At 40.0% G+C, this 25,647-nt stretch overlaps 2 protein-coding genes across 2 annotated transcripts; one reads left to right on the forward strand and one right to left on the reverse strand.

Moving 5' to 3' along the window:
- Nucleotides 1–202: 202 nt before the first annotated feature.
- Nucleotides 203–8,437, forward strand: LOC109476228 (transcription elongation factor B polypeptide 3-like). Its single transcript, XM_019777111.1, has 11 exons — nt 203–325; nt 1,434–1,490; nt 2,133–3,368; nt 3,852–3,978; nt 4,315–4,404; nt 4,830–4,883; nt 5,465–5,562; nt 6,100–6,207; nt 7,004–7,082; nt 7,581–7,707; nt 8,275–8,437. Exons 1-11 carry the CDS (start codon nt 257–259, stop codon nt 8,435–8,437), a joined length of 2,208 nt encoding a protein of 735 aa, XP_019632670.1. The 5' UTR covers nt 203–256.
- Nucleotides 8,438–12,254: 3,817 nt separating this feature from the next.
- LOC109476396 (uncharacterized protein C8orf34 homolog) lies at nt 12,255–22,460 on the reverse strand. The gene is made up of 16 exons (XM_019777332.1): nt 22,284–22,460; nt 21,749–21,844; nt 21,285–21,378; nt 20,920–21,033; nt 20,115–20,237; nt 19,173–19,347; nt 18,552–18,703; nt 18,035–18,102; nt 16,652–16,711; nt 15,922–15,955; nt 15,562–15,634; nt 15,039–15,213; nt 14,185–14,265; nt 13,582–13,690; nt 12,718–12,753; nt 12,255–12,311 (listed from the first exon to the last, which is right to left on the reverse strand). The coding sequence occupies exons 1-16, from the start codon at nt 22,341–22,343 to the stop codon at nt 12,304–12,306; spliced, it is 1,458 nt and encodes a 485-aa protein (XP_019632891.1). The 5' UTR covers nt 22,344–22,460; the 3' UTR covers nt 12,255–12,303.
- Nucleotides 22,461–25,647: the final 3,187 nt, after the last annotated feature.

The following is a 25,647-nucleotide window of genomic DNA, read 5'->3' on the forward strand; positions in this document are numbered from 1 at the left end:
CCATTTAAATCAGCTGATCCAACCGCAGCCAAACGCGAAAAACACACACGCGCATGAAAACGCAACAACCTACCACACTTATTCCCTTCATAAAATATTTCTAACCAGTTTCTTACAAAAACGACCCTTTTTATTTCTTAACTTTGAATTTATGGAACAGGATGATATTTTTGGGGAGTTAAATTTGGCGCGTTTGTGACGTCACGGAGTTTCTTGCATCACTGTCCACTTCCGGGTCAGGGTTGGAGGAGGCAACATGGCGACTATGGAGAGCAAAATCCGGTATTTACAGGAAAAACTGTTGACCAGCGACGATTCCTCCAAGGTAGGGAAGACTAGAGGCCACGATCAGCTCAAGAATACGTCAAGCAAGACCAGAAATTATTTTGACTACTAGAAACTCGATAACGAACACAAACACTGTGTAGGAGCGTTCCAAACATATGATACATTCAGTACATAATTTTTGTAGACCAGCGAAAATTTAGGTTTGACGTGTAATATTTACAAACTGCAAAAAAAAAGTTGACTCTTGGGGTAGATATAGAAAATCTACTGTCTAATACAATCTAATGATAGTTCACTCTATAAAAAAAAACATATATTAATAACTAGAAAGGCCAATATTTGCTTTGGAGCAAATATAGCGATGGGTTCACCACATTTTACCACATGGCAGGGAAAGAATGAGAAACACAAGGGAAAACAATGCTTTACATTGATATAACTATAGTATGAAGTAACATACAACTAAGACTACAACAGTTGGATAGCTATTCCCTACATTATTGGTTAGGATTGCATAATGCAAACTGTTGATTTTCAAGATAAAAAGAAGCGTTCATAGCCCGCATTCCAATGCTGGAGCAGGAAAGCTTAAAATACCTACCAAAACACTTGAATACAGACATACTGTCAGTATGGCATGGCTCTGTGCAGGTGTAAATGAAGTTAAGCCAGTTAAATCCCAACAGCCAATCAGCAAGGAGAATAGAGGAAAGCTGCATGCCTATTGGTTGATGCCTTGCATGCCATTGTGATGACTCATGTCCAAATGTGGTAAACACTGCACACTTACACAGTAATACATTAGCTATTACACAGCCAAAAAACTCAAATAAAACCATTCTAAAAGCCTGTATCACAATAATTTAAAAAACGCCTAGGGGTATTTGCCCACTGTACCTCCATACCAAATTTCAGGACCTTAGGCCCTAAAATGAAGAAGCTGAATCCATTTAAAGATATGGCAGGAGGAGAAGGAGGAGAAACATCAGAAAAAGCAATATGGTTTCACCACACCACTTCGTGGTGTGGTGAACCCATAAAAAAGGACCTGAACATATATAATCTGTGTCATGTCTCAGAATGCCTACTGATACATTCATCAAATGAATACTTCCTGATTAATGAAGAAAATCTTTTAATTCCAGCGCCTAAAGATCCTTCAACGCCTGGATAGTCTGCCAATAACAATAGAACTTCTACAGGTAAGTATCACACACTCAAGTTACTTCTCATAGATTTTAAGGTATTAACCTTTTGATCAGATTTGGGAATTGGGTAACTATATGGGAACATTGGTGCATATGTACAGTTTAGAATTAGCTTCAATAATGTATGGTTATAAAAATTAAGTGTCTTAGTTTCAGATCATGTAAGGTCACACCAAGGATGTTAAAATCTGGATTTTTAACCGTCTTGGCCACACCAAGTAATTTTTATGGATGACGTCCACACATGCATTGATTTTGGCCTGTTTCAAGAAGAAGAAAAAAAGAAATTCTGCTTCTTATGACCAAAGAGTCACGAGAGTGCCACAAATCGAAAGATTAATGCAAAACCCGTAAAGTAAAATATGAGCACAAGAAATTTTTGAAGACACAGGACATGACGACAGCTGCTGTTCCACTGATTCATGATGAATAAAAGACTTGTTGGTGTGTTACTCCGTGTTCTTTCTCCTTCAATCCGTGCCATAACATAACTGTCGTCCCTTACTAGTATATTTCAAATCAAGACATCTTCCTTTTTTTCGTCTCCCACGTCATCCATAAAAATTTACTTGGTGTGGCCTAAAGCTAACATCCAGTAAACTATATCCTTTCACCCCCCTCCCCACCCCCATTCAGGCAACAGGAGTTGGTAAGGCAGTGAACGGCCTGAGGAAGCAGGAGGGAGAGCTGGGAGACCAGGCACGGGGACTGGTGCAGAAATGGAAGGGCATGGTGCCAGCTGACGGCATCATCATCCCAGCCAAACAACCCGACAAACCCAAGGAAACCGTCCAAGTCATCTCAGAAGAACCTCCCGTAAAAAAGGCTAAAATCGATTCCTCAAGTCACAATAAAGTAAAACAAGCTGATGTGAAGAAAGAAAAGCATAAGGACCATAAGGAGAAAAAGGCACAAGATAGATCTTTAAACAATGGAGGCCAGAGGTCATCACTGGGTCAGGGTGACAGGTCAACATCACAAGGTCAGAGGTCATCAGGAGGTCAGGGTGAGAGGTCATCAGTGCATCACCAAAGGTCATTGGAGCAGAAGATGACGAAGCATGGACAGTCAAACGCAACAAAATTTGAAGCTGGTAAAGTTAAGAAGTTGGTTAAAGAAGAGGATGACATTGAGAAATATGTCAAGGAGTACCAACATGTGAAAACAGAGTCTTCTGCTAAGTTGTCTTCGAGCCACAAACATAAGGAAAAGTCATCAACTAATTCTGTTTCAGTCAAAGAAAGTTCATCAACTCTTCCAAAAAAGGTGTCCAGTTCCAATAGCAAGTCTTCTCATAGGGAGAAAGTAGAAAAGCTGCCATCTTCACCTGTCAAACATGAGGGCAAAGGTCACTCACAGGTCGCAGGTGAAAGGCCAAGGGTCAGCAAGCCAGTCACAAAGGAGATATCCCAACCAAAGGAAGTTACAAAGGAAACAAGAGCTGATAGAAAATCCAAGGTCTCCTTTGATGAACCCAAAGAAGATGGTCTAGGAAGTGGTGATGAGGACTTTGATGAACCGACACAGTCATTTGAAGACTATTTGAACTATGACCTTCCTGTCAAGGTCAAGAAAAAGAAGGTTAAAAAGCCGCCTGTTCCCAATCCTGTTAAACCTGTCAATCATTCAGGGACCAAGAATCCGAAGTCCTCGGAAAGGAAGGCGAACCAGTCTCATCACGGGACAACATCAGGGGCTGAGAAGTCAAAACACAAACATCACAAACAGCACAAGGGAGAAAGGTCAAAGGGTGAAAGGTCACATTCAGGTCATAGTTCAGAGGGCAGCCACAAGACCAAGAGTCACAAGCATGACAAGGAGAAGAGGAAGAGATCATCTGAAGATCTGGAAGACAAATCTTCATCAAAAAAGGTATGTCTTTGATGCAGACTGTGGTTTACATACATGTAGCTTGGGTGCTGTCCAAGGCTCCCATACTCCCAGACACTATAGCTGAGATGGCACCCAGGCAAGGTTTGTCTGCATGTAAGAAAGCTCAGTTATGTGATTCTTAGATAAGCCCAATGTCTTTGTTATGTGCAGTGATTTTTTGGATTGTCATTTCAATGTATAAATAGAATAACCAAAAAGGTATATCTTGTAGGTGTAGGAATCATATGTCAAAGAAAATACACCATTTCATGTATGATCTGAGCGATGTATTTTTGACAAACATTTTAAACTATACACATAACAACTAATATGCACATAACAATTATACACATAACAACTACTCTTGGGAGCTTTTGAGATGCTCTCTGTCTCTTCATCAACCCGGTAAAATCAGATCTCGTCATTGAGTTTTCTGGTGAGTCCTCTTGTCAATTGTCAGAGTCGTGTATTTGTTCCCCACAGCAGAGGATATCTGAGCCAGCCCTGACCCAGCCAGACAACCCAGTCAGTCTGCCTGAGATCCAGCCTAACTACCGACCCCTCCGCCTGCCTGTACCTGACCTGGACCTGTCTCCTCACAAGAAGAGAGGTGGGGGAATGTCCAGTGTTGTTGTCTGAATGTCCTACGTATACCAGTGTACAAAATACTTTTTGAACCAGGTACATAAGCCTTTCACAATATTTCTAACAGCCTTTAGTTAACTGATACTAGTAACAGCCATTAATACTTAAAATCAAAAAGCATCTGCCGGCTACAGCGGTGCAAGCCAAGTGGGCATGGTTGGGAGGCATGGCATTCTTAAAATTTAGGTAGCACAATGAGCTTCAAAAATAGGTTGCCCAAAGTAAAATTTGGTTGCAACTGGGCAACCAGGTATTTTGCACACTGAGTTAAACTAACACATGATGTATTACTGTTTTCCAGGTCATGGTCTAGAGGATGCAGAGTTCGCCACCTTCCAAAAGAACACCCGGACTCAGGTGTACTCAGGTCGCAGGTCACATTACCTGACAGGTGAGCACACAGGTGTTCAGGTGCTGCTGATTCCATCACCTGTAGCATAGTAGGTACTGTTGTCTAGTAGGTACTGTAACAGGTATCTTTGTTGTGAATTTTACAGCTACAACCTGGTCACAGATATTCAGTGTGTTGAATTTTGCCATATGATACAACATGTTTTTGTAACATTTAGTAGACTTCTTTCTAGTATCACACTTGCTAGATGAGGATTGTTAAAAAGTGCAATACTAGAGGAGAATACTAAATGTGTAAAAACAGGTATAAAACACTGAGAAAGAGCTAGAGCCTTACATCTACTTGTACTGTAGGTGTACATGTTTGGTGGCTGTTGTTCACCATAAAATGTTTTTTTATTAGAAGTACAAATGTAAAACCTAGACCATGTCCTCTAACTTATGATACCTGTCTCCCCTGTACAGAAGTCCCCACACTATTTGACAGCTGTATGCAGATCCTGTGTGACAACATTGATGGTGAGTCTCGCTGATGTCTGATTTCTTGAGAAATGTCAGTCAATTTTACCAGCAATGGCATAATTCTAAACATTCAGAAGAGAACAAGAAATAGCCATGCCTTCAAGTACCAGAGTTATCAACCAAGGATTGAGGTGTTCAAGAATTAATTCTTTCCTAGAACTATCGCAGAGTGGAACTCGCTGTCACTAAGTACAGTAGGGGCATTATCATTAGATAGCTTTAAACAATGTTTAGAGTTAGAAGTTCAAGGGTGAGTTGTAACAAGTTGATCGGTGTAATATAGCCAGCTGCTATTCGCCGCGTGCCTGCGAAGCTGGTGTGTTACGCCGAAAGGCGGTTATACAGGCTATGCAGATACAGAAGCTAGTGCGTTATGCCGAAAGTCGGTTATACAGGCTATACAGATACAGAAGCTGGTGTGTTATGCCGAAAGGTGGTTATACAGGCTATACAGATACAGAGGCTGGTGTGTTATGCCGAAAGGCAGTTATCCTGGCTAATACAGATACAGATACAAATTCACATTCAAAGAGTTGTTAACTTCTGTTGATGTTGTTCCTTCTGTGGTTGTTCTGCAGCCCTTGAGGAGTTGGGCGGGGTTCCTTATGACATCATCAAGCCTGTCCTTGATAAATGCACACCTGAGCAGCTGTGTTACCTGGAGGAACAGAACCCGGTAAGTACTGCACTTCTTGAAGGCATCCGATACAATTTCCGGGTGGCAAAACAGACAATAAACTAGAAAGGCTGACATTTGCTCGGATGCAAATGCAGCAAATGGCTTCACCACGTCCCCCGCACCAAAAATGGACCTATCCCCCTTCTGCACGAAATGGATTGTTCCTAAATTACCCCTGTCCAAAATGTTAAGTGTTCCAATAATCCATACCAGTATGCAGCAATGGAATCTTCCAACGCCTTCTGCTGTTGGAACATGTGGTGAAGCCATAAAAATTTGTATTCTGGATGAGGAAAGCTGTCTGATATTGACATTTACTGCCATTTCTTAGCACATTTTTGTCATCATCTCATACTTGAAACATTTGAAATAGCCCAAAAGCAAGCTGCATGGTGCATCTCTTTATGTATAGCCCCCAGAAATACTACATAGAAACCAAAAAGACTACATTATTATGAATACAAAATCAACTAAGTTTTGTAAAATTGCAATAGAGACGAGATATTTTTATTTTTCTGGTCTTTTCCACTTCAGTACCTGATGGAGGATACAGACCACCTGTGGCAGATCCACTGTAACCGAGACTTCAGGAACGCTCAGAGGGACCAGGATTCATTCGAGGCCTGGAGAGAACTCTATCTGGTCAGGGCTTCTTCTGTCTATTAAAGATAGGATTGTCTCTTTTGCAGGGCTCAAAATACTGGGTGCATGTGCACCTTAGTGCACCGAAAATTGGAGCTGTGCACCCAGTTTGTTTCTGTGGGTGCACTGGTGCAACCAAATATTTTTGTACATATTTTTTTACAAACTAAATGTATATTGGACATTGGAATCTGTCAGAAAAAAAAATCTTTGGTTGTAGTAGTTCTGTAAGAGTTTGAAGTTAGCTCCCATTTCATATTCAAGCTTAGAAGAGGATTAGTAAGATCTGTAATTAGGTTTTGTTGTGTATGTTGCACCCCAAAAAATTTTTGTGCACCTAATTTTTTTAGGTTTGGTGCACCAGTACACCTATTCCCAAAAATAAATTTCAAGCCCTGCTTTTGTTCAACATAAAGCTTGATATACACTGTATGGTCTTGTGGAAAGCCTGAGGTAACATGCCACATTTTGCATGCACATTATTAGAAGAAGATGGTCCTTTTACATAAGATAAAAGTTCTTCTTCTTCTTCTCCAAACAAATAAGGTCAATGACCAGGACCAGATGTCTGTCACCATAGTAACTGGTGTTAACATAATGTTGCAAGTGCCATGCAGAACTGAAATCAAGAGGGGCTGCATGGTCACCATATATATGAGTGTGTTTGAGCAAGAATAAACAAAGCAGTAGTTTGTTATGCTGGGCCATGTGAAGGTTAACGTGATGCATTTGCTTTGCAAATGTTACATGTACCTTAAGTTTCTCATTGTTGATTGCTGTTTTTGTCTCTTTACAGAGGAAACACGAGGAGAGAGAGGAGAGACTGAAGAGCATCACTGCCAAGGTCAGCGCAGCCTGGGCAGGGAAACCTCAAGGTCAGTCTTAGAAATTCTACGATGACGAAGCAAAGTTTTCCACAATGAAATATTGCAAACCAAATGCTCAGATGTTACTTATACACAGTCATATATGTTACTTATGCTGATCACATTACATGATTCAGTAATTCAGGTATAATGTAGGAAGATCAGTTCTCAATTCTCAATTTTGAAGATGATGGAATAAAAGTCTAGTATTCCCAAGAACAATATTAAACTAGAATAATCTTCTACAAATCATTCTCTGTAATATGTGTCAAGAAAAACATTGAAGACTCTAGGGAACGTCACATTAGATTTTTATACAATATATAATCAAGCAAAATTAAAGAATGGCCTTTGAAAAATAACTTTTCACGAATTGATTGCAAACTTAATACATGTAGAATAGTGCAGTGTGTGTGTGTGGGGGGGGCCGCTTGACACAAGGTACATGTACATGTACAAGGCAGAGGTATTGGTCTCAGCTAATTGAAGAATACATGTATCTCCTAGGACGTACGACCAAGCTGGCATACCTGGACGGTCCGGTGAAGCCACCGCGTGATGTCAGGAGGAAACAGGAGAAACTAGGAACAGCAGGACCGCACACACAGCACAAACCTGTCAGCAGTCTCTCCAGGTACGCTGTCTCCTGGGTTAAAGGTTAAAGGTAAAGTCAGGCAGATCCTCTATGTCAAAGGTTAGAGGTGAAGTCAGCTTCTGGTGTCTTCTATGTCAAAGGTTAAAGATGAAGTCAGCTTCTGGTGTCTTCTATGTCAAAGGTTAAAGATGAAGGGAAGTCTGGTGCATATTTTATGTCAAAGGTTACAAGTCAGGCTCATTGTCGTATTCTCTTTGAGTTTTTAGTTCACTTCACCATTTCTATTTCCATTGTAGTAATGCTGTAATTAGGAGGTGTCATGTAAAGGTTTACATGACATACTGATGCAAAATACTTGCATATGTTTCAAGTCATAAACATTGCTCTGTTGTTCCAACTATGTAGCAAGTCTTGTGATTGCAAAATGTTAACACCTCTGGATTCCTTAACTTGCTGACTTACTGGTAAGGATCCTGTTAGAAAGATTATAAGCTAGCATTAGCTTTTACAGCATTCTTTGTAAGACTACTGTAAGTCTTAGTATAAACATGTTCATCTGCAATGCACATATACATTACATATTGTACATGACTTGAATGTCTGCAGGAAGCAGCCAGTAGTGAAGAAGATTCGTCCCCCCAGCTCCTCCAGTAGCCGAGGCTCCAGTAGTTCCTACAGCAGTGGTGCAGACATGTCCAGTACTGGGACCAGTACAGCTGCCAGCAGCAGTAGTAGTGGTACTGGGGGCAGGCAGGCTAAAGGTAAGTGACAGTTTATAGTTACAGATATGTCCAGTACTAGTTCTGGGACCAGTACAGCTGCCAGCAGTAGTAGTAGTGGTGGTACTGGGGGCAGGCAGGCTAAAGGTAAGACCCAGCCTGCGCAAATTTCATTGCGCAAATGGGTGGGGTCATTGTGTGGTGTACAGTACACTGTAATGGTAGAGCACTTGGCTCAGACCCAAGAGGTCCCGGATTCGAATCCTGCCCATTGCCACCAATCTTGTGTCCTTAGCTTGGGAAAGGCAGTCCACGACTTTCCTCACTTCACTCAGGTGTAAATGAGTACCTAGCTTCGGTTAGGAACGTCCCTCGGATTGGACGTTAAATGGAGGTAGAGCCACACTCCACGCACGTTAAAGAACCCACCACACTTATTGAAAAGTAGGTGTCCTTCCCGGTGTGAGTGGTTCAAACCTTACAGTCCGGTCAAACTCAGCTTGTACTTACATGTAAAAAACTGGTGTGTTACGCCTAAAGGCAGTTTACCGGTTATGCAATACAAATTGCTGTTGAAACCAATAGCAAACTGGCCAATTCCATCAAGATTTCCTGCTACTTATCATTAAAAAAATGTTTACCACCACATGCTTGAAAATTATGCAGTCGTCATAGGTTGAGATTGAACAGTGCCAAGTGAGGTCCAAGATAGGGCTAGTTGTGGTTCTGATCTATCCAGTTGCTTGAGTAACTCTTATCTCAGTATACAATGTGTCAATGTTCCAGTGGTACATGTATTTAGTGAAACTTTTCAGGTGCTACAGCTGTGGTATTAAGTGGAACCTTTCAGGTGCTACAACTGTGATGTCCATTGGACCTTTTCAGGCATTATAGTATACAGTATAACATGTAACATTTTCCACATGTCCCTTCTTCCAGCTGCCAAGCCGGCTCCCATGATGCAGAAGGCCATGAAGCTGATGAAAGGGAAGTACCTGGCACCCTTCAGGTGTCCCTTCAGGAGGTGAAGCTGCAGCTGTGGTATTTATTGGGACTTTTCAGGTGCTACAGCTGTGATGTCTGTTGCGCCTTTCATGTGGTACAGCTGTGATGTCTGTTAGGCCTTTCAGGTGCTACAGCTGTGATGTCTGTTGGGCCTTTCAGATGCAACAGCTGTGGTGTCTGTTGGGCCTTATAGGTGCTACAGCTGTGATGTCTGTTAGGCCTTTCAGGTGCTACAGCTGTGGTGTCTGTTGGGCCTTTCAGATGCAACAGCTGTGGTGTCTGTTGGGCCTTATAGGTGCTACAGCTGTGATGTCTGTTAGGCCTTTCAGGTGCTACAGCTGTGATGTCTGTTGGACCTTTCAGATGCAACAGCTGTGGTGTCTATTGGGTCTGTCAGGTGCTACAGCTGTGGTATTTAGTGGAACCTTTCAGGTGCCACAGCTGTGCTGTCCATTGGGCCTTTTCAGGCATTATAATATACATTGTGTACCTGTGGTATTTATTGGTACGTTACACTTTAGGACCTTACAGGCGCTACCGCTATATTGTTTATCGTAACTTTACATGTTTTTTCTTTGTATTGGGACCTTATAGGTGCTATATAACCCGGCATCTGTATTTTTCATGCTTCAGCAAATTTTCTGTCACAACTTCAGTAGAAATACTAGGAGTGCAGATAGTTTGCAAATGTTTTTTTCTGGACAACATCTTCGTTTGCTGCAAAACAGCCCAGTCAAGGCTGTATCTTCTCTGATATTGTACATAAATTTGGAGATAACCAATACAAATCTAGTGCCAAAAGGCGTTGTCTATGGAAATAAGTTTAGGAGTGTGGAATTGGATGAGTGTGCTTTTATGTATATATTAAATGTCTCGAAAATTTTGGGAAGTAGGGTATTGTTGCACATCTAGCTGTACATGAATTCCAAGAGTGAACAAGCATTGATTTAATGAATTTCTGACAAGCTGCAAGGCCCATGTCTGTTCTCAAGAATTCTTACATTTTGAGGAACTTTTGTGTTCTAAAAAAGGCTGATAAAATAATGTACATGTACATGTAGGTAGTTTGTTTCAAATTATGTACACCATTGAAAGAAAGGACAGAATACTGCTATATTATAATAATAGTAAATGCTGCAATGAATAGAAATGTGTACAGCTATAGGAAGTTAAAATGGTGTTACAGTATTATATAATCTCATAACTCAAGATCTCATTGATGTTTCTGGAATATTTTGACATGACGCTTTTGTCTATAATAACTCACAAAGAAACAGTTCTCACAAAAATGCCTTCTCACAAAATACATTCTCACAAAATGTATATTTACTACTAGCTTGGTGGGCTGGGAAAATATTCTATAGGGTGAAATCACAAGGTGTAAAAAGACTTTAAAATTATAGGATGAAAAATACCAGTGATAGACTTTGATGACAGAGTGAAAGCATTGGCCAGCAAGTTAGAACAGATTTTTCACTACTTTAGCAGTCCACCTATATTTATAGGAATTTGCAGTTACAGTATGAATTGTTGGAGTCATAATATGTCTTCATTTAAGGTCATGTTGGGATGAAAATGAAACTAAATGTGGCAGATTTTCGGGCACGTACAATAAGCATATTGCTTCGAGATTGCAGTGCAATGTGTAATTTATGTTGAATATTGTGTGGTGGAGTTTATGAAAAGAGATGGTTGAGATGATAGGGTGGCAAGGGGTTTTTTTTGGTGCATGAATTTGTTTTTTATAGTGCACTACTAGTCTGGTACAAAATGAAATGTAAGTATGGGGAATCTGGTGTGTAATAATCCTGTTCAGTTACATGTAAGATAACAGAGCTCAATATGAATGTTTCTATTCTAGTCTGATCTGGCTTGCCTGTTACAACTTTACCCATTGTCAATGAAGTACATGTAATATGGCTTTCTTGACGAAATGTTGTCAGATGTTTTTCACAATGCTTAGCACTACATGCTCAAGTTAATAAATATACATTCAAGACCCCTCAACTTTGATGAAAAGTAAAATACCTATTCCATAAGTTGACTCTGAATTCATTTTTTTGCTAGCATGTTTCCAAGATCTTTTTTGGAAGGCAATATTTTGTCTTTAGTTAGTAATGCATTTACTAACCACCTATCATTCTTTACCCACCCAAGTGCTGTCAACCTACTCTGGACATACAGACATACCCAGAAACTCAGCCACCCAAAACAATACTTCCATATAAAGAAGTAATAAAAATGTGTTATAGCCATTGTAGAGGACTATGAAGAATGTTAATTTTGCATAGACGGCTAAAATCAAGACATCAAATCATTATGACTGTTTACCTTTGCAGAAGGAAAACAATTTTGCTTTTGCTCTGTTTCTTCTTCTCCAAACAAATAAGGTCAACGACCTGAACCAGACGTCTGTCACCATGGTAACTGGTGTTGGGTTACATCATGTTGCAACTTTATAGCAGGAGGGATTTGGACTCCTGTCACCATATACTAGTATATGAAAGTGTTTGATTAAGAATTAACAGAGCAGACCATATACGAAGGTAAACATCATGCATTTGCTTTGCAAATGTTATCTTTGTAGAGTCTAGACTCAAGTTCAATTTGCTAAATTGCCGGCACTATGAACATACTGAGCAGAGGCAGGACGAAAGGCCTGCAAGATCATTGTAGATTTTGCAGAGAACAACAGCCTCATTCAACATATGGTAGCATAAAAGGTGTATCTTACAAACTGTCCCCTATCTAAAACCTACATTTAGCAGTATACATCTATACAGACATCAAAAACATCACTGACAGTTTTTGTAGTAGAAAATAAGGCCACAGTTGAGTCCCACTATCAAGTGAGGTTATTGGTGACATTCCGTTGTTGGTCCCAAGTGTTTGGTAACTAGCGATGCTCTTGTCATGGTCCTGCAATACAAAATATTAGACAATTTGAATATTTTCTGAAAACCCTGTTCAACAAAATCATCAGATATTACAATCTTGTATAAGTCATTTGTAGTGTAATTCAAAATGTATCATTCGATTCAATGCCTTTTAGACATGAAACATGTATATACATTGTATAATATTATACATTATCATAAGCTTAAATGTAGACTAAGAAATGTTGTCACAATGCAACACACAGTTACGAAATGTATCTAAAACAAAGTAGAATCACATAATACAGGCATAAGCAAAATGCCACCCATTGGAATGGATGCTAAAAATCTAACAATCTTTCATACAATTAATGATGAGTTTAGTCATTTAGTTCTGTGCCTACAAGAAAGTCTTAATCATGAAGAATCAAGGCACACACAACACCTACTTCTCTTGTGCTCCCGAAACCCTGTGACTCTGCCAACTACAGGAAAGGAGAATAAGCGTGAACCCAACACCACGACGTGGTTATGGCTATATTATGATCTAGTGTTCTAAAATGTGGTATGGAAGATAGTGAAGAGGCCACCACAAGGCATTTACTATGCTGAAGGCCTCTATGGCATTGCTAAAAGGGAAAGAAAAAAGGAAATACAAGAAAAGTTACATGTCTGGCACTAGCATAAAAAGCACACCAGCCCCCTATAATAAGGCCTCTCATTGAATGACTGTCTTTACAGAAAGCATTTGTCAGTATCTAATTGCAACATTCTTTGAACTAGCAGCTTTCTAGATATGTCCTAGGGCTAGGCACCTACAGGTACAGTACTGTTACAGTCTGGACCTTTAGACTAAACATTGTGCCTGTTTTGGTATGTTCAGGTTCAGGTATACCTGATGTTTACATCCAGACCTTTTCCAAGTCAATTTTACAGGTACAGTGAACTTTGACCAGTAAACTGAACTTTAAACTTTGACCAGTATACTGATCTTTGAACTTTGACCAGTGTACTGATCTTTGAACTTTGACCAGTGTACTGAACTTTGACCAGTGTACTGAACTGAAAACTTTGAAGTTTAAACTTTGACCAGTGTACTGAACTTTCAACTTTTACCATTGTACTGAACTTTGAACTTTGACCAGTGTACTGAACTTTGACCAGTGTACTGAACTTTGACCAGTGTACTGAACTGAAAACTTTGACTGAAGTTTAAACTTTGACCAGTGTACTGAACTTTGAACTTTTACCATTGTACTGAACTTTTAACTTTGACCAGTGTACTGGTGCTCAGCCCTAAGATGACCTCTCACCTCTGTCCCTCTCGTAGTCCACGCTCTCGGCGTCTGTTTCTGGCGGGGCACGCCATGAGCGGCCGGCTAGTGACAGGGCCGTGGCTGACTTCACTGTGCCATTTTCATCCTACAAACACAGCCAGAGAATTAACACAATAATTGTTTACTACAGTACAGCAATAATACATTCCAGTGTTCTAGCCAGCGTCTGTTTTTCTCAGTGATCTCAGACAGAAAAAAAAAGCATGTAAAGATATGGTAAAATGTGTCATTCAACTAAGATAAGTTATATTATATACATATAGATCAAAATCAACAGTATGCAAATATTTATATGTGACTTGCAATTGCAGCCAAAATATTGCACAACGAGCAAGGTTTCTGTCAAATGCAAAGGAACAAATAAAATGTTATTCTGCAACACGTTATGTCACGTGTCACCAGTGAAACTGTGAAGTTACTGATGCTATTGCAAAGGAAAGACTGGAAATTAGAACACAAGCTGTGTAGCACCAGTGGAAAATAGTAACTGTTGCTTCAATATCTGTAAATAAAAGACCGTGTGAAGTTGAACATGCGATGTTGTGCATCACCACAGAAAAGTTTTACCCCTGCACCTACACTGGCACAGTCTGACTCGGGGGGCGGGGACCAGGGCCGACCACTCAGGCTGGGGGGAGGGGCAGGCTCTACCACTTCTTCCTGTAGGGGGGGGGGATCTTCATGGACATTGTACTTTTCATAATTATATATACAAGCATGGATAGGACAGTGAAGCTCACAGCAATTTTAATAGTTTTACATGCATAAAATGCTGTCTCCAAGCAGATTTTGGAAGGCAACATTGTAGCATTTCTAGCAACTGTTTTTGTGACAAATGGCCTTCCTAATGGCTGAAAAAATGTAATGAATTTGTCTTCCTACATCTGCTTGGAGATTACAGATTGGTACACTCCAATGTGGAGCAGGTTAACTACAAAAAGTGGTCACATTGGTCAGGTGGTCCTTATGCAGAGGTGGTCACTTGTGCAGGCTTTATTTGTGTACTGTACTGTATCTACTTGACTGTACTGTATGGACAAAAAATAATCATGATTTTTTATTTGTGTTCCTGTCCTTGGTACTGATATATGTGTTTGTCACATGTTACTGGTACAGAAAACACACAAATAGAGCTGACCCTTCTTTAGAATAAGCAGGGATTGGTTCCGTCCTTGGTGCTGAATACAAAAAAATGGGATGTACATGTATATTAACCGTATATATACCTCTGTGAATAGTTTTAGCAATGAAAGAAACAAAACGTCAGCTGAATAAAATAATTGGTTGCCAAAAAAAAAGGAGACTTTTTTCACCTCCGAGTCATCTATGGGTAAGGCGAAGGGTCGGTTAGTTTGGTTTTCCTGAATAAAACGAAACATCGGCTGAATAAAACACTAGTCTTGGTTGCATAAAAAAAGATTCTTTTTATTTACCTCTGAGTCATCTTTGGGTAAGGCGAAGGCTCGTGTTGGTTTATTTTTCTTGTCGCCAAAGTCGGAAAGATCGTCCCTCAGGGCGGCGCTCAAGGCACTGGTGTGGCGGGGCGGCTTCTCCTCCCTACTGGGGGGTGCCGGCAGGGCAAGGGGCTTCTGGGGGGGTTCAGGGCTACTAAAAGGAGAAAAACAAGGTGTTTTTATGTTTACCGATGGAAAAATATTGTTTTTGCTACGTTTCCTCTTCTTCTTCTTCTCCAAACAATGACCTCAATGACCTGAGACTGTCTGTTACCATGGTAACTAGTGTTGGGTTACATCATGTTGCAATTTTATAGCAGGAGGGATTTAGACTCCTGTCACCATATACATGCATGTATATGAATGTGTTTGAGTAAGAATTAACAGAGCACTACGAATTTTCCTACAAATTTGCCTACGAATTACGAAGTCTAAAAAGGCATGATTACGCCTTACAAAAAAGGGCATGCAGGCCCTCTCAGAGAAATCCTGTCCCACCCACCTGAACATAGGTCTGCCCTTCACAGGCCGGGGATCCTTAGTCAGCATGTGGGCTCCTTTTCTGGACACTTCAGCTGGATATATATAAAGGAAAAGGAAAGTGATCTTATTCCAAATTAGCTCACTGAAGAGCTAATCTCCAACTGGTCATGACAGAGAAGACAGGCTATACATGTACCTACAAGCAGGGTCACTAGCCACTGTACTACACTCATTATTGTGGTCACCTACATTTTTGAGACACCAATCAGTGTCTAAACCATATCAAGTTAGACCAGTATTATATCTATGTATCTAGCTATATAAAATGATATAACATGATTGTAGATGTGTATGATAAACATCATAGAGTAGTACTTACTCTCTGACTCTTCTGCATACCACACGGGGGCCCTCTGGAATACAAAGAAACATGTTTGACACATTAACCATCATTCTATGAGAGGTATTGGCTTTGTACCAATTGTAATATATTAGCTCTGTATTGGAAAAGCTTGGACAAAGTCTGTCAGTAAGAAAACGGTAGGTTCCTGATGCTACTCACCGGCCCCTCAACTTGTGACACACTCTCAAACTCATCATCAGTCAGTGCAGGGAATGCTGGGAAGTGGGGAGGGGGGCATTATTTCTTGAAAGTAGGTGGTAAGTGTTAGTAAGTTGTTACAACTTGTGTGTTGTGTGTTGCGATGTGTATTCAATACACAACATGCTGATATCTACTCCAACCAGCCATGATAATAATCTGAATGTCACCACAATTATGATAAGATTGTACAGATACCACAGAATGATACACATGTGACACAAGTAAACCTGGGGACAAGGTGACATTGGCACAAGACATTTAACTTTGGTTAATTATATTGTAAATGGGACAAAACGTACGATAAAGTAGATACTATTGAGTGAGTGTGAAAAAGAGGCTGTAAGTAATACAGGTACAAGTACATGTAATTCCGTAACTAATTTCATCAGGTTGGTACACGAATGAATAGCAAAGTTCTACTGGTACATTTGTATTACTTAAAAAGTATGATACGATAGTAGTTATGAAAGAAGCCCAGTAAATGGAGTGAGTAGATTGTACACACCAACTTTAGGAGTGCCTCTCCCACTGACTTCTGAGTCAGAGTCAGGTGTCTGACCATTGGCTGGGAGGGGGTGGGGAGGGGGGCACCGTTAGTATAACACATAACATGCACAAATATGTGGAGTCATACATGGGATAAAATCCTTGTTATCATCTTTTGCCATCAAGTAAACAGGGGAAACAACATTGACCAGAGGCAATATGTAGTTACCAGTACAACAAAATGGTGAGACAATCTTGGTTAATAATAAGATTCCCTAAACCTTGTAAAAGTGTTAGGTGCCCAAGTTTTTAACATCAAGACATTTTCTCGTACATGTAACACGTATGCAATATGTACCCACCGCACACATATCTTAAATACATTAATATAAAAATCCGGCTGTAATATACAAAAAGATTACTCACGAACAACACTAGTACTGTTGTCTCCTGTCATTAACCTGTGAAAATAAACAAAAATCATCATCAAAATATCATCTAAGCCTAGAAGTTCTTGCAAAAAAGTACTTAGTATACGTAAATATTCCTACATCTACATGAAAAAAATTTTGTATTTTTACTTTTTTTCATTTCTGTACCTTTCAGAGTTTTCTGCCACACCGGTGCTAGTGTTTTAGGAGGTAAAACAAGGGAGTCGGGTTTAGTATTTGTTAGTGGAACATGTTTTTTGTATGTATTGGACAACTAGTTGACACAACTTTTTCTGTGGAAAGGATATTAGAGATCACAAAAAAAGCGTTCATAGGATTATGTTAAGGAAGAAAACTGGACATCTAACTCAGAAACATTTTTAAAGCTATCTAATGATGAGTAAGATGACACACACCTTGCACATCTTCCACAGATGGTGACCTTAACTTGAGGTTCAGGAGTTGGTGGTCTTCTTAAGGACTGGTGGTAGAAGTTAAACACAAAGTCAATTTACTTCTAGACCATTTCCATCTACTCCAATAATTAAGGAGAAGTTAAGGCTTCAGCTTAATTGTTTTGACATGTTTTAAGGCATTCTATTGGGCTTTGTTTTGTACTGGTACTCTTAGTATCAGCTTGCTGGTGTAAAAAAAAAAAGACACCAGAGTACAAAAAACAAAGCCCAATAAAAATGCCTTAAAACACGTCAAAAACAAGCTGAAAAAATTTAACCTAAACCTCTGCTTAGGCTTTGAGGCATTTTTATTGGGCTTTGTTCTTGTACTGGTATCTTTTTTATAACACTCAACAGTCAAACTTTGCGTGGCAAATGGTAACTGTCTGGCAAATGGATACTACCTAGCCAATTTGATACTGTCTTTGCAGCCACCGAAAGAAATGTTTTGAGTTTACCAAAACATCACACTAGCAAAGAACGTAAAGTACGTAGTGAATAGATGACCAAACTCACCGAGCTGATTTTATGTCCTGATTGAACTACATTGGTGACACCTTCCTTTGCTAGGTCATCTGCATTCTCTGAGAGCAAAACACAGAAATTGGTAAAGAGAGGTTCAGACATATCATAATCCAATATTTACATTCACAATTGCTTTTCTGTTGAAACCTTTCCCATTTTCTCTTTGTCCTTTGACCCATGGTCTTTACCCTTTGACCCATGGTCTTCGTCCTTTGGCCTATTATCTTTGCCCTGTGTCCTATGATCTTTGTCCTTTGATCTTTGTCCTTTGACCTATTATCTTTGTCCTTTGACCTACGATCTTTGTCCTTTGACCTATTATCTTGACCTACGATCTTTGTCCTTTGACCTATTATCTTTGTCCTATGATCTTTGTCCTTTGACCTATGATCTTTGTCCTTTGACCTATTATCTTTGCCCTGTGTCCCATGATCTTTGTCCTTTGACCTATGATCTTTGTCCTTTGATGTATGTCCTATGACCTTTGCCCTGCCCTCTGACCCTTTACCTAACAGTTCCAGCCCCTCCTCGTATTCCTCATCGTCCTCCTCGGGTTCCTCCAGCCCGCTGTCTGACGCCGTCTCCTTCTGCTTCACAATGGCTTCCAGCTGACGCTTGTGCTGGAGGGAGTGTTGGTGGGGCTTCACTGTACGCAGCTCTCTGTCATTAAGGGGTAAATCATTCAATTATTGGTTTTGCACCCCTGCCACTTTCAATGAAATTGAGCTATTTGATTTTTTAAAATCAGTTTTTATCAGTATAAAAACAATACAAATCCTATGACATTTAAAACAAAGAGCATCAAGTACATGTAGCTTCTGACAAACACTTAAAGGTCCTCTCCACAACAGATTGTGATGGTAGCAAATACGGCATATCAGGATGGGAGATATTGTGGTGTGTATAGAAAACCCAACTAGATAACTTGATAGCCCTTTTCTTAACAAAGCTCTAACAAATACTTTCTGTCATCAGCTCCTACAAGTGTTGTCTTACGTTATTTGGTTAGTTGACTACTCTCTCTGAGGGATGAATTGAGAGGAGCTTACAATGGGTGAGGTTGAATCGCAAGTCTGGGTCTGGCACTAACTCAAGTGATCTTGATACGACCCTGCTTTAAATAACTCACAGGTCAACAGTGCTGCTTTCCTCTTCCCCAGTCCTGGACGACATGGGGGCCTTCAGCTCAGAACTCAGGCTGTCCTCCTCCCTCAGTGCCTGGTCTCGGGGCTGTCCATAGTAGATGGGCTGGCTGTGCCTGAGGGATTCGTCCAGGTCCTTCCCAAGTTGGTCCTGCAGCATGGCTGTGGTAAAGTGGAAGGAGAATTGTCGGGCACTTATATCTACAGACAATGGGTTGCCTAATATATACATGTAGTACAATATGTAGCACATCGCCCTATATTGAACCGCGATGGAGGTCAACATCATCTCCCAGATACCTTTGACCCAGTGTTGATGTCACACTTCAAAGAAGCCACGTGACAAGTCTCACTGGGTCAGTCTACTGAGGAAGGTTAGAGTGACAGGTCGAAAGCTCTAGGTGAGAGAATTTTTTGTGTTGGATCAAAAGTTTTAACATTAAACATAGTACAATATGTGTTGAGTCTATTGCAGTTTCATGTTTTGTAAACCTCAAAACAAGAAATAAAGAGCCTCTTTTTTTCACACAACCAAGAGTTTTATTCAGCCAAAAGAGTCACTTTATTCAGTGACTTACCAACCTGATGAAACAACTATTCATGGCTAAATACAGGAAATATGGCACTTTCTCTCTCTCTCTCTCTCTCCCTTATTGAATTCGATCATACAATGCTTGAGGTTAAATGTAATGATTCTTTAAAAGCCCTCTAACTACTAATAGTGCAATATGACTTTGCTATGTACAAAAAACATGTACAGCTTGCCCTAATAGCCAGGCATACCAGGTCACCCCTACTTACATGTATCTTGAGGTCTTTTAGTACAAACAGAGTTTTGACACCTGTGGCTAAAATGGTGATATGTTGATAAACAAAAGAAAGTATCACAACAGTACTTAAACAGCACATGAATAGCACAGAGAGCTTACCAAAATCCACAGACTTGCTGCCCTTCATCCCTTTGGTCCCTTTAGTCAACTTGAAAAGCTCGTCAAAGTCACCTGTTGGGACCTTCTGTGTGTTTGGGTTCCATGTGGGCTTGTCTTTCTTCTCTGTCAGAGGAGACCAAGGAAGAAAATTCTTGGTAAACTGTTGAACTTTATTCCAACACAACGGTTACACAGAGATCAAATTTTCAACAACTACTGTCGCCTTCATCAGGATAATTAATGACCAATCACTTCAAGACGTAATCTTGCAAGAGTTACGGTTTACAAACACGTGACCTTATTCACACGAAACTTTACTGATACGTGACGTAAGCAATTGATCAAAAGTGCCAGGGAGTTTATATCGTCCACCATCTCTATTAAGTGATGGCTGGAATTCCTTGATATATGGCCTCCTTAATGTTAATGACTTAACAAGATGAGCTAGTGATACACCAATTATTTATGATATGAACTAATAAAACTAATGAAACTTTGGACATGAGCAAGTCATTAATAGCTTTAATGATTGTAACATGTCTAGAATATGTCATTGAATAAACTTCATATCATTCTTGAGTACAGTACTACAATTCAATTTCTGGTAACTGAACAAGTAAGCACTTAGTGATTGAGAGAAACAGTGCATGACTGGTGAGTGAAGGAGTGAGTAAATGAATGAATGAACATGAGGATAAAAGAACGAAGAAGAACTTGGAGTGGATGAGCATGTGTAGATGTGAATAAACAAACAAACAAACAAACAAACAAAACAGAATGAAAGAAACCAGCACCCTCCACCCACCTGGCCTGATATTATCCTGACCCTCGACCCCTGACCTGCCCTTTGACCTGGACCGTTTGGCGTTAGTGAGCCAGGGTCGGTCGTATTCCCGTTCTTTAGCCACCGCACCCTCGCCTAGAGCGGGACAGGGTTAGTACAGAAATAAGACGTGCTAACGTGACGTAAAAGTCCATGCCTAGTGGTGTTAGTGTTATTGAACTACACATTAAACACATTCAACATAGTGCAAAATCATTCCATGGTACAGTACAACTGGAAATCGTCAAAAAAAATTACACCCCTTGGATGCAAGTGGAACATTCCTAAGTACCCACAGCGTAATTAGGTGCTGGATTATTCCATTTGAAAAAGGGGTGAGTACTCACTATTTCCTGCCCATGTGGCATTCCCTGCCGGCATGGACTTGCGCAGAGCTGAAGGACTAGGGGCAGTCCTCATTCTGGCTGGGGAGTTTTCTCTCTGAAGAATAAATTTATTATTACATTTCACTCCATACAGAGTACAAGGGAAATATATTGTATTTTTACTCCATTTTTTATGGTGAGGGAGGTGGAGTGATACATTTGCCTAAAAATCATCTACCTACATTCATGTATGCTTTAAGAAATTGCACACTCAAATGAAAATACAACAGAGTGTGGTACTAGTACTCTATCACTATTGTTACAATGTTTACGTCAAGGCCTAAGCCACTTACATGTACTTATTTATTATTCATGGTTCCACAAATAATTTATTACCTGTCATTTGATATATGTTTGGGTTGTATGATTCATGATCATCAAGCAGATGTTGGGTTTAAAAATTGACTGTAGCCTGTGTGTCTCACCTTGGGCCTGATCTTCTCCCACTTCCTGTCTATCATCCTGCTGAGATACGGCAGGGGTTCATCAGGCTGCTCCTGGATCAGTTTACTCATCATCTCCTGAGGAAAAATAATACATACAGGATTCTATCAACATGTGTTACTCCTAAATTGAAGAACTAGAATATATTGAGTTATGCCCGGTAGAGGCAATAAAATTATGTCATATTCTATAGTATAATGACTATAGTTTTGTATAGTTTTGCTTTGAAGGTTCGATCAGAATTTGAACTCAAACTTTATTACTGAAGGCCCAAAATATACAATAATACATACATGGAGACACTAGGTAGGGATGTGCATTCTCCTTGAATCATTGAATGTGGTACAATTTTGTCAGTTTTTCAAAAAAAATTACAAAGGCAATGACACAAATAATTCATCAGATGACACCAGTGGTGTTCACTAATGTCTCGAACCTTATTTTTCTAATTTGGCCTAACTTAAATTTGTGTTCGGTGACACCCCCCTCCCCACAAAGAAAAACAGATTATCATACCTCGAATAGGGCGCTTATCTTGTGTTTCTCCAGATATGCCTGTACCTTGAGTTGTGCCATGTTGACAGGAACACTATCTACCTAGAAATGGACGTAAAGGGACGCTAAAAACTGCAGTAAACAAGTTCGATCTTCTGGTTGTCAAGAGACGCTAAAATTCATCGATGTATGTCCGCCATTTTGGTTTGAAGTATTTCCCGTAGTCCTTTGCGGGACAGGTGAGTGACCGGGAAATGGACCCGCCCATTCCAACCACCTGTTAACTTTTTCTGGTGTTTTTCACCCCAAAAAAAGCATCAATTATGGGACGAAGAACCCACGACAGGCAGAAGAATCTTCAATAAACTGCCTTAAACGAAAGAAGGAAAAGAAGAAGATGTGGTTTAGTGCCATAACTACGCTCAAGACGCTATGGAAGAATTGTCAACGACAATGTCCACTTCGAAACTTTCGTGATATCGATAGGCAAATAACATAAAAATGGGTTAAAATCTTCCGTTTAAAACTACTGCCTTCTCACTAATCTCCAAAGCCTATCTTTTATGATTGATGTATTAGGAAGGGCAGTTAGGAAGGGCACTTTACACGGCTTTCCTTACTCTACCCAGGTGTAAAATGGGTACCCGACTTTAGTTGGGGCAAACCGCGATGGAAAGAGAGCCATGGGCTCTGCCTTACAATACCGTGTCCTAGATAGACTGTGGATTAACCCACTTGCTAGCCATCTAGCCTCGGCAACGCAGGAAGTCTCATCAAGAGAACAAGAAATAGCCATGCCTTCAAGTACCAGAGTTATCAACCAAGGATTGAGGTGTTCAAGAATTCATTCTTTCCTAGAACTATCGCAAATTAAGTGGAATACAGTACGGGCATTGTCATTGGATAGCTTTAGACATTGCCTAGAGTTAGATGTTCCATATGGCATCTGAAGTTGTGCAATGAATGAAGACAAATGTCCAGATCACACCACCGCCACCATGATGCACACGGAACTGTGGATTCCGTTTCATTCAAGGTCACACATGACGCATGTTAACGTCATAAGCAAGACATTAAAATCCTTTTCCTCTTTAACATACGTTCCGTGCAAACACAGATCTTTAACGTACAAGTATAACGTTTATTCAGTTATCGTCATATATAAAACAGATAAGTCCAGCGAAATTCGGAATTCTATAACTTATACACTTATAATGTATTATGTATATTAATTTATATACCTTATACACAATAATTTATACACTAGATAGACTTGCTGTTGTAAGCTCTTCAGATGATCGTTTTGAGGTTATGTAAAAAAACATGCATACAAATTTTGTTACTGAAATATGTTTCGAGTCACGACGTCGGAACCCTGACAGACGGTTGATTGATAACTTGCTGGTGGATGTGCTACTAAATGAAACTATTACCGGCTAAAATACTACAACAGGTGAAGAAAAAGACACACATCCACACACAGACATGTCTGCCAACTAATGAACAAAGTTTCAAGGTTAGCGGAACTAGGCGCACCGGAAAAAAAGTCTGCTAGGAGTATAGTACGCGCGAACGAACGTTATCCCAGTTTCGTCACCAACAGAACTTGCGGTTCTACAAATAAATGACTGTCACCTTCTGTAAAAAGGTAGGTAGGTAAAAAGGAGCATGTGGGTGTGGGTGTGTGGAGGGCAGGGCAGGGGCTTTGCCATACATTACACAAGACCAGCTGCCCTTGTTGCCTGAAGGGCTAAGGGACCTTTACCTTTAGCTTATCTCACTTTAGACCTATTGAAGAGAAACCAAACGCTCGGTATGCACTGTCACTCACACGCGCGTGAACACACACACGCACAGAGAGGGGGGGAGAGAAAGATAGAAAGAGAGAAAGAAAGAGAGAGAGAGAGAAAGGGAGAGAAAGAGAGAAGAGAGGGAAAGAGGGAGAGAGAAAAATACAGAGAGAAAGAGAAAGAAAGAGAGAGAAAGAGAGAGAAAGAGAGAGAGAGAAGAGACAAAGAGAGAGAGAGAGAGAGAGAGAGAAAGAGAGAGGGACACCAAGCACCAGAGGACACCAAACACAAGCGTCCTTGTCGACGCGTCGTACGTTTGTTGACCGTAAAGTGTCATAAAATCATTCACTTAGGATCTCAGCAATAAACGTGGGAGTGAAACACATGGAACACGACAAAACCACGGGAAAACATCGCAATAAATTTCACAGTGTGTCGGCATTCTTCAAGATAGACTTTTCATATCTTTTAGTGCCTGTATCTTTGATTAGAAAAAAGGCAGTGGTTTTTAGAACATTTGTTTTACTTCACACGTGAAACAAAGACCGATGGATAAAAAGCGTCTCGCATGTTATGGCTCCAACGGAAATTGGTTAACGTAGATTAGTGGACTAATTTAGAAACAGACTGAAGAAAATATCAGCTTTGTTTGAAAACTAAAGGAAGAGAACTGGTCATAAAACATAACCTATTTCCTCAGTATCTACGCAGATAAACTTCATCATAGCAAGCCACGAGAATACGATAAATGTGAAAGTCAGGTGTACATAGAACTTTAGGAGTATTTTCCGCCGACTGACACAATATGAAACTAGAAAAGAGCCCGAAAATGTATATTTTTTGCATGAAAATGGCCAAAAAAAAAACAAATAAAAAGATTTTCAAAAAACGAAAAAAAAACGACTGGGCGTATTTGGCTACTCTATCTTCATGCCAAATTCCATGTCATTTGGCCCAAAAATGAAGAAATTGAATCCATTTAACGAAATGGCAGGAGGATAAGGAGAAGAAACATGAGGAAAACAATATGACTTCACCACATAGTGGTGAAGCCATAATTATAAATTTGGAATTTTCATACATACACCAACAGAAGACGTGAACTATATGTTAAACTCAACATATACTGATTTGCCTACATACTCTATATACGTGTATGTAAGTTCATTTGTATCCGTGTGTTTGGAAGGTAAGGTTACAAAGACTTCATGAAAGTCGATGTACTTCGTCAATAAAGATTCCACTTTAAAGAAAACACATTGAAAATATAGAAAAGGAAACATAAAATGGCAACAAGGGAAAGAAATAGACTAAAATTACGATTTTTTAAATTCAAAGTTGTTTATGAATTTCGTAATCCACACCTGCAAGAGATTCGAAAATTCATTTATGAACTGTAGATAACACCTATCAGTAAAAAAAGGAAGGTCGTACCAATTAAAACGCGCTCAGCAACCAAGAAGTGATAAATGTTCAAAATTAGTTTGCGCGCGAATGAAATTACCGCCTGTAGTCAGAACGGCAAATTTACCCCCATTTATTTCAGATGTCTAAGATAGCGGGATACACATATAAGGCGAGTCAGTCACCGCGAA

This window comes from Branchiostoma belcheri, unplaced genomic scaffold (assembly GCF_001625305.1).
Source record: "Branchiostoma belcheri isolate BF01 breed outbred unplaced genomic scaffold, Haploidv18h27 scaffold37, whole genome shotgun sequence".
NCBI classification, from domain to species: domain Eukaryota; kingdom Metazoa; phylum Chordata; class Leptocardii; order Amphioxiformes; family Branchiostomatidae; genus Branchiostoma; species Branchiostoma belcheri.